Source organism: Lathyrus oleraceus, chromosome 4 (genome assembly GCF_024323335.1).
Source record: "Lathyrus oleraceus cultivar Zhongwan6 chromosome 4, CAAS_Psat_ZW6_1.0, whole genome shotgun sequence".
NCBI lineage: Eukaryota > Viridiplantae > Streptophyta > Magnoliopsida > Fabales > Fabaceae > Lathyrus > Lathyrus oleraceus.
Genome location: NC_066582.1, coordinates 460,107,846 through 460,118,165, shown reverse-complemented (window position 1 = coordinate 460,118,165; position 10,320 = coordinate 460,107,846). Strand labels below are relative to the sequence as shown.

Sequence of the window (10,320 nt, the reverse complement as noted above, 5' to 3'; positions counted from 1 at the left end):
CAATGCACAACATGTCTTCTCGAGTAAGGAGTATCGTGATTCACAGTCAGTAAATTTCTTGCTTAAGTAGTAAATGGCATGCTCTTTCTTTCCAGTTTCGTCTTGTTGACCCAGAATACAACCCATAGAATTCTCAAGCACTGTCAAATACATAACCAACGGTCTTCCAGCAACAGGTGGTAACAAGATAGGAGGCTCCATGAGGTACTCTTTGATATTGTCAAATGCTTTCTGACAATCCTCTGTCCAAACACAATTCTGACTCTTTCTCAACAATTTGAAGATAGGTTCACATGTGGCAGTCATGTGAGAAATAAACCGGGATATGTAATTCAATCGTCCTAGAAAACCTCTCACTTGCCTTTCTGTTTTTGGTGCGGGCATCTCTTGGATAGCTTTTACTTTATCTGGATCAACTTCAATGCCTTTTTGGCTTACAATGAAGCCCAAGAGTTTACCTGACCTGACGCTAAATGTGCATTTGTTCGGATTGAGGCGAAGACGGAACTTCCTCAATCGTTGAAACAGCTTCAATAGATCTACTAAGTGACCTTCTTCTGAACGAGACTTCGCGATCATGTCATCCACATAAACCTCAATCTCTTTGTGCATCATGTCGTGAAAGAGCGTTGTCATGGCTCGCTGGTAAGTAGCACCTGCGTTCTTCAACCCAAACGGCATTACTTGATAACAGAATGTTCCCCATGGTGTTATGAAGGTAGTTTTTTCCATGTCTTCGAGAGCCATTTTGATCTGGTTATACCCGGAGAATCCGTCCATGAAGGAGAATATGTCAAACTTTGCTGTATTGTCTACCAACATGTCAATGTGAGGCAGGGGGAAATCATCCTTTGGGCTTGCTCTATTTAAGTCACGATAGTCGACACACATTCGTACCTTCCCGTCCTTCTTAGGAACTGGCACAATATTTGCTATCCACTCTGGATACACTGAAGTGGCAAGAAAACCATCATCTATTTGCTTCAGAACTTCTTCTTTAATTTTGACGGCCATATCTGGATGTGTTCTTCTTAATTTCTGTTTGACCGGTGGACATTCTGGCTTCAAAGGTAGCTTGTGCTCTACGATGTCAGTGTCGAGACCAGGCATATCTTGATAAGACCAAGCAAACACATCTACATACTCTTTCAACAGGCTGATCAATTGCTCCTTGACCTGTGGGGATAACAATGCTCCAATTTTGACTTCTTTCATATTTTCTTCCGAACCCAAGTTGACTGTTTCCAAAGGCTCCTTGTATGGCTGAATAGTGTCTTCTTCATTTTCTAACTGGCGGGCGACCTCTTCTGGAATCTCATCCCACTCTTCCTCTTCAGCTTCGAATACAGAATGTTCAAAGTTGGGAGAGGGCATGATGTCATTGTGTTCAACGGGTTTAAGTAACCTGTACAAACAATTGTTTTTAGAGGACTGACCATGCCATGCAAAAATGTGTTCTTTTTAAGGTTTTTTTGTGTTACCATTTTCCGAAAAAGCTGAAAAGATAAAAGGACACAAGTGTATAGGAACACAAAAGATCTTTTTCATGGATAGTACGATTTTTACAAAAGTGCCCATTTTACAAAATTAATGCTTCGCGCTTTGGGCTAAAGCGGAAGATTTTTGAAAACTGAAAAGCTTAATTACTTTGATATGTGGACACAATGTGGGATGTCAACTGCGGTCCAGTTCTTCATAACTACTCCAGTCGCCATTCTGTCTTTCCCTCGAAGAGCTTTTATCTCTTTTTGTAATTCCGCAAACTGATCCTGGAATTCATCCATTCTATCATTGAGACCAGGATCCTCACTTGGGGTAGGGCCGTGATAGACAGGTTCTCCTAGGTGAGGAGTATAGTGAACAACGGGAGGCACATTAGTGAAGACAGGAGCATTTGGTGGAACGAACTCTTGTTGATATCTATCTTGATTAAGATCTCTGGGTATTTCCCAAGGACGGGATGCTGTGATGGTAACAGAAGTGACTGGGACAGCGTTGATTTCTGAAGCGATGACTGTAGTGACGGGTGCTGCTGTTGTCTGATTCTGAATTTGAGGTTGATTCTGTGCCGAAGTCTGTCCTGAATTATGAACTTGAGCCCTAGCCTGGGCTTCCTCTGCTTGTAGACGGGCGGTTAACATTTGGTTACGCATCTCTGCTGCCTGTGCTTGTGCCTGGATCTGTGCATCTTGTGCTTCGGCAACCTGAGCTTGTGCTGTTTGAAGTTGAGCAGCTTAGGCTGCTTGGTTTGCTATCAATGTCTCGACCATAGCAGAAAGGCGGTCAACCTGAGCTTTCAATTCTCGGTTCTCGTTATCTGTTATCTCCATTCTTCTTTTGTAGTTGGCTCTTGTGTTGTAATTATGCGTCAGCTTGAAATGGATCTGCTGGCGGGAAGCAACTGTTAGAAGACTGGACCAAGACAGACAACCTGTATGCACGTGATGCATGGATATGCAAAATGAATGATTTTCCAAGGAACTCTAAGTGAAGGAAAATATAGAATTGCAAACATTTTTGATAACAAAACAAAAATTTTCATTTTAAGCATTTTATCAAAAATACAAAGTTATCAACCCAAAATACAACCAAGAAAACCATTTAAGGACATGTGTCATCAGGACGAGCATAAACAAGTAGGAGTTGTCCTTCAAGTCTCTCAATTCTTTCTTCATAGGCCTTCTGCATAAAAGCTTTCTCCTTCACCAAACTGTCTACAAGACCTTTCCATGCACCTGAGGACTGTGGAATCTGGGAGTAATCTGTTGTGCCTGAGGAAAATAAATCCCTTGCACCCTTGGACGTTACCTGCACGATCTTCTCCACTCTGCTCCTTTAACTGTCTCTGAAGTTCTTCATTTTCCATTTCGAGCACCTGGGCCTTATCCTTCCAAGCGTCTCTCTCTTTCTCGACCCTCTCCAAGGTGGCTTGGAGTTCTTCTTTGTCATCTAGCGGAAGGTAGGGGGTCTTCAACGGAGCGGGTTTGATAGGATTATGATGTGGGTATGGCATTTTCAACTGTATAGCTCTGGCTCTGATCCACTGGAGGTACGGCTCATAGGAGGTACAATCTTTCTTACCCAATTCAAGTCTCCCTTTGCGACAAACACGATGCCAAGCTCTTACTACTCTCTCTTTCATGGTAGGGTCCTCCTCGTTATCCCTCAAGAAAATACCTTCTAAAAGAATGTTAGGAGGCTTGTCCTTCATAGGGTAACCGAGTTGTCTCCTAGCAAGTACTGGATTATAAGAAATGATTCCCTTTGTGCCCATGAGGGGCACATTGGGGAACTCCACGCAACTATCAATGATCTTCACATCGTCTAAAACTCTACTATACCATGCAATATCTGACTGGGTAAGAGACATAATCCTCTGTGACCACTGAAGTCCTGACTTGCGATCCCAAAAAGTAGCTGACTTAGGAAGATGAGAGACAAACCATTTCTAGAGTAACGGTATACAGCAGACTATGGTTCCTCCTCCCTTCAAAGTACGGTAATGGATGGAATGATAGGTGTCTCCGAGCAAAGTTGGAACAGGATTACCACTTAGGAAGATGCGTATAGCATATGAATCCACAAAACCTTCAATATTAGGAAATAGTAACAAACCGTAGATCAACAAGGCCAACAGATGCTCCACAATAATATCACAACCTTGACTGGCAAAATAAGAAACCTTCCCCATTAAGAACTTGGCAGTGAAACCTGGAAGTCCTCCTTTGATGGTGAAGTTATTCTTGAATTCTGACTTCTTCATGTACAACACTTTTGCAAGAGAACTGTGCTCGGGTAACTTTTCTGAACTAGAGAAAGGTACTGTATCAGCAACTGGGATGTGAAGCAACTGGGCATACTCTTCCAATGTAGGCACGAGTTGATAGTCTGGGAATGTGAAACAGTGATAGACTGGATCATAGAACTGTACTAATGTCTGCAATAACCCTTCTTCCATCCTAAGTGTCAATAAAGATATAAGTGCCCCATATCTGTCTCTGAAACCAATAGGATCTGCGATCGAAGAAACCAGTTTCTTTAGTTCATCTATCTTTGGATTGATGAGATTGTACTTTTTCACACTTCTCTGTCCAAAATCCATGTTTCCTGCAATATTTGCAATCCTCACTTTAAGTTCCTTGGAAAAAGGTTGAAATGATGGGAATGAATGCATGTCATGCATGAATGCAACAAAAACAAACATGGTTAAACAATACAAGGCTCAAAGTTCATCACCAGCATGGAGTTTAGGACAACGCCCCAAGATAAGTTCTAAGGTTCACCTGCCAAACGGGTTCTAAAAGTTCCCAAGGTTATGGATCCTTCTTCGGATAATACCGGGTTAAGCAACTACTCGCTTTCCAATATTATTCTCAAAAGAATCTCGCTTGAGTGTGATATCGCGTATCAACCAAACCAGACTTTTGGTCCGAAGTGGTCACCGCATCACATCCTAAGTAAGGCCAAGATGGGGTAAAGGTAAACTAAGGTCCTTGGCTTCACGTGCCCGTCGAAAGCAACAATGCCTCACAAATGACTTGTTTAGCACTATCACCCTCAAAGAGGCCTCCACCAAGCGGATAAAGGCTCAAGTCAACTCGGTAAGGATTGTCTCCTATCAAGTCAACCTGAATTATCATCCATCCTATCTCAAATGTGCCCCAAATCCGGGTATAGAATTTATCACAAGTATCCCCCAAAACCCAAAATAACAAACATTACAAACAATACAATTTAGCAAATATTCACAAAGAAAACATATAAACAAGCAAAGATAGGCTAATCCCTCAAATAAGTTTAATCATGTATTTCCCCAGCAGAGTCGCCATTTTGTCGCGGCGGGATTTTTCACGAGATTAAGTATTGATTGAACTTAACCCGTTTGAAAAATATTTTAAATGCAAGAGTCGCCACCGTCTTTTATTTTATCCAAAAAGAGGAAGGGAAAAATAACGATAAATCCCTTTAGAGTTACGGGTTCGGGGGTTGGTTATGCAAAGGGAAGGTATTAGCACCCTCTACATCTGTGGTACTCCACAGGAACCTTTTTGCTTATGTTTATGTGAATGCTTTGCTTTTTTCGCTTTGATCGTTTGATTGGGGAGATGAGAAAAGAACTTGATTTTATTGTTTTTGGACTCGATAAAGTCGTAGACTTCACGCCTACGTATCTCCAAGGCGCAATGGAGAAATCAGAATCCACGTAGTTCTCCCAAAAGAAAAGCGGAAAGTCTGTTTTGTTGATTTTAGATTTGAACGAGCCTAGACCCTAAAAAAATAAATAAATGGGCTCATTACAGGAAAGCCCAAGAGTAAGCTTATGAGTGTGTGAAAAGGGTTTCTTAAACGGCGACCGTTGGAATCGCATCGGGTTTCTCTTTTTGGATTTTTTGATTTTTTAACATAAAACGTGAACAATACGATTAAACACACAATACAGAAAATAAATAATGCGAGAAAGTAAATTATTACAATACAGTTAGCTATGAATAGTTAGTATTACGAATAGTTAGTGGAGTTAATCAAGCTGAAACGAAACGGTTAGTAACAACATAAACAAATATAAAAAAACAATATAAACATTTACTTTAGACAAAATAAACATTTGATATAAATAAACATTTAATTAAAATAAACATTTAAACAAATAATTAATTTAACTAACATTTAAATAAAACATATATGCAAATAATAATAAAAGATAAACAATATTTAGTAAACAAAAGTAATATATATATATATATATATATATATATATATAATAATAATATATATATATATATATATATATATATATATATATATATATATATATATATATATTTAGACAATAAATATATAGTAGACAAAATAATATATATGTACATTTAGACAAATAATATATAATAGACAAAATAATAAATATATATAATATATATTATATATATAGACAAATAATATATAATAGACAAAAAAATAATATATATATATATATATATATAATATATATATATATATATATATATATATTATATATAGATAGATAGATAGATAGATAAATAATATATTAAAACACATGTCGGCAAGCCGGAACTTTGCCGATTTCAGAGATAAGTGAAGAATATTACCTTGTGTGAAGAGGATGAACTTCTGATCGTCCAAATGATCGACCGAAAGCTGGAAACCGTCACCGACGCAATGCTGGCTGCCTTCGTGAGTACCTGACTTCAACGTCGCTTTTGATCGGTGAAACGATGCCGGAATGAAATGAACCTTGGATATTTGTGACCTGGACTCAACGAACTTCAAAGATATGAAATCGGTTTTGTGTTTCGGTGAATAATCGGGACGATTTTGGGTTACCGAAAATGAAGAACAAGTGAAATACGGTAATGCTTTTGGAAAAATATTTCTTTTCAATTCTCTGTTTCTCTCACCACACGTTTTTTCCTTACTGATCCACCTCTTTCCTCTTTTTTTTTTCTTACTAACCACATCTATATATATATATTTAGATTACTTAAACAATAAGAAACCTAAAAAATATCTAACATAAATTAATAATATATATTTAGATTACTTAAACAATAAGAAACCTAAAAAATATCTAACATAAATTAATAATATATATTTAGATTACTTAAACAATAAGAAACCTAAAAAATATCTAACATAAATTAATAATATATATTTAGATTACTTAAACAATAAGAAACCTAAAAAATATCTAACATAAATTAATAAATATATTATATATTATATAATAATTATAATAATAAACTAATATAATATTAATCCTAATTAAATAAACTAATTAACAACTAAACACAATTAATATTAAGCACAAATAATATTAACGGCACACGATTAAAATACGATAAAATCGAGCGACACGAACGCGATAAAAACGATGACAATTTGCACAGCAAAACAGACAAATTGATAAAACCAATAAACCAGTAAACTGGTAAACCAGTAAAATCAACAACACGACTCAAACAGACTCGATTAAATCACACGGCACAACACGTAATTAAATAAACAACCCTAGGCAATAATAAAATCAACACGACATCATGAAAACACTGACAAACACAATCACAAATAATCGGACAATACAAAAACTCTAATATATTCGAAATACAGTCAAAATACCGACAAACAAACAATCAAAAAAAATGCAGAAAACCTAATCGAAGCGATGCCACGCACAAAAGAGATAAGCGAGATAAATACGAGGCAACGATATCGACCAGGTTTTGCTAAAACAACGAAATACAACGCGATAAGCAACGAAAACACACAAAACCTAATCAAACCAGTTGTCACGCGAAGTTTAAGAAATTGAGATGAATACGAGATAACGAGATTAATCAAGATGTGGTCAACAAAGCCAAAGTCAAATTTTGGGGTGCGACAGTGGTACAAGCCCAATCAACACTGTGTTTATCATTCGGGTGCTCCCGGTCACAATATAGAGAACTGCTATCCATTGAAGACTAAGGTGCAAGACCTTATGAGATGCGGCATTCTGAGCTTTGAGGACTCAGGCACCAATGTTACGAAGAACCCATTGCCTGAGCATGGGAAGTCGGTTAACATGGTCCAGGGTTGCCCTGACAAGTATAAAGTCAAATATGTAAGCCATATTCGACAGTCATTGGTCGAGTTGCATCGCCTGCTATGTGATTACAGTCATATGGAGCACAACCATGACAAATGTCGTATCTGCTCCGTCAATAGATTGGGTTGCCGCCAGGTGCGCAGAGAACTTCAAGAGCTGTTAGATGATGGTACCATTGAGATTCTTCAAAACAGAAATGTTGATGAAGATGAACCAGAAGTGAACGTGATTTCTCCCGTGTTCAGAATTCCTGAGCCTGTTGTCATCCGTTATGATGGTAGCAAGCCGAAGGTCTCTCCTTCTTTGGTGATCAAACCTGCAGGCCCTGTGCCTTTTGCTTCAGATAGAGCAATTCCCTTCCGATATAATCCAGTTGTTGTGGAAGATGGGAAAGAAGTGCCTTTGCCTTCAACCTCTGTGGTTAATATTGCTGATGTAAGCGGATTGACCCGTAGTGGCCGTGTGTTTTCAGCGCCTAAGCCACAGGCTAGAGCTGTTGTTTCTGATTTTGCTTAGCGTCCGGTTGGGACTGTAGTGAATGTTCCGAATCCGGCACCTGTTGCTAAACCCTCCTTTGTACAAAAGACTCCTGCTTCTTCTATTGGCCCTAGTGGCATTGTGAATGAAGACTGTGATGAGATGCTGAGGCTCATCAAGAAGAGTGAGTACAATGTTGTAGACCAGCTTCTATAAACGCCGTCCAAGATCTCCATACTATCCTTGCTTCTGAATTCAGAACCCTATAGGGAGGCTCGGCAGAAAGTTTTGGACGTGGCTTATGTCGATCACGACGTCACAATTGAACAGTTTGACAGTATAGTTGCGAACATTGTAACACCCTTCTAAAATACCCCGAGTATATAATTAAAATAACACATATCAATCAGAGTAAATATGCAATCAAGGGTGTCACACAACATTTCACACCATAATACTGTCATGCTCTTTCATTAACTCAAAACATAAAACATTTGCACAATACGCAGCGGATAGAGATCAAATCGATCATTCAAAACATGCAACATACTACATGTAAACTGGTTCAACAATCATCAACAACAATATTAAAAATGTTCCCTCCCGATGTTACATCTATCAGAGCATGACCCACTTAGGAGACTACACTAGACTCCAAGCATTAGCTTCCACTCAACTCATTTGTTCGTTACCTGAAAAATAGTTGTAAGGGTGAGTTCCTCAATCGATATAATAAGCAATAAATCATCATGTAATGCTAAGTAAATCCACACATTTCATCACCCTAATCGTAACATACATCCAGTAACGGCACATCAACTCAAACATCATACTTAATATCAACACAATTCCACTCCTCAATTAAATTAAATATCCATACAACAAGCCAACAAAATGCAACTCTAATGAGACTCGACTCGTCATGCATGTGGTACCATTCGGAGTAAAACTCCCAACTTAAAATCATTTCCATTTTATTGGGCATCAAGGCATAAGCCTTCAACTTTCAACTTAAAATTTGCCAATCCAGGCCAACGTGGTGTGAGCAAAGCTCCGACTTAATGCATATGAATGTACATGGCATACACGACTTTAACTGTCGACAACATAATAATAATAGCAATACAACAATGTTTTCAACAACATCAACTTATAATCAACTTTGGCTCACCAAGCCTACAACTCAGTATTTTCAACAACTTTCCATACACGGAACAACTCAGCAACATACTTGTATCAACACTTCATAACATAAATCCAACAAAATTACTCATCACAATTAACGATAATAGGCCAATCGCCAATTAGGTTCACAACATTAAAAATATCAATTTTTTCTAATTTCCAACAGTGTTAACCGGTTAACGCCCTGGGTTAACCGGTTAACGCAGGACAAAACACACTTTCTGGCAAAACGCAACAGTGTTAACCGGTTAACGCCCTGGGTTAACCGGTTAACGCAGGCAAAACAGCACATTTTCACAAAATATAACAGTGTTAACCGGTTAACGCCCTGGGTTAACCGGTTAACGCAGACAAAACAGCAGTTCCTGCGCTAACACAAGGCAGAATGCAGAGTTCTCCGCATTTTCCGCCGTTGGAGGACTTCCGGACCTCCGATTCAATTTCCGTAAAAAGCTATACGTTCGGGGGAACACGACTCACACAATTACGGACTCAATTACAGCTTAAACACAGTTTACTCATCACAATTTCTCAGCATTCTACAATCTCAATTAGGGTCAATTCAACGGTTTATCACTACCCATTACATGTTAATCTATAATACCCATTAAACGACGATAAACCCCCCTTACCTGAGATAATCCGGCAATCTCTAAGCTTCAAGCTTTTCCGTTCTTCAACCTTTGCTCTCTAGCTCTTCCTCTTTGCCCTTTCTCCACTTTCTCTTTTTCAGCCGCTTCTCTGTTTCACGTGAAAACTCTTTACCAACAATGAAAACCCTTTTCTCTTATTCCAACTTATATATTTTCCACTAATTATTATTCCAAATAATAATAATAATAATAATCCAATAATTCAATTTATTTAATTAAATTAATAAATATATTATCAACTTAATTTAAATAATTCTCTTATTTTATTCGGGGTGTTACAACTCTCCCCTACTAAAAGAGTTTTCGTCCTCGAAAACATACCTCAAGCAAATAACTCTGGATAAGACTCTTTCATCTGACTCTCCAGTTCCCAAGTCACATTGCCACCTGCTGGTCCTCCCC

The 10,320-nt window shown here is 38.2% G+C and overlaps 1 protein-coding gene across 1 annotated transcript; it reads right to left on the bottom strand.

The window, feature by feature from the left end:
- Positions 1-2,814: 2,814 nt before the first annotated feature.
- On the bottom strand, positions 2,815-6,439 carry LOC127135657 (uncharacterized). Its single transcript, XM_051062314.1, has 2 exons — positions 6,108-6,439; positions 2,815-4,107 (listed from the first exon to the last, which is right to left on the bottom strand). The coding sequence occupies exon 2, from the start codon at positions 4,100-4,102 to the stop codon at positions 3,449-3,451; it is 654 nt and encodes a 217-aa protein (XP_050918271.1). The 5' UTR covers positions 4,103-4,107; positions 6,108-6,439; the 3' UTR covers positions 2,815-3,448.
- Positions 6,440-10,320: the final 3,881 nt, after the last annotated feature.

Excerpts from the sequence above, each read along its gene's own strand:
- LOC127135657 (XM_051062314.1), bottom strand. The coding sequence starts at position 4,102 with ATGGATTTTGGACAGAGAAGTGTGAAAAAGTACAATCTCATCAATCCA.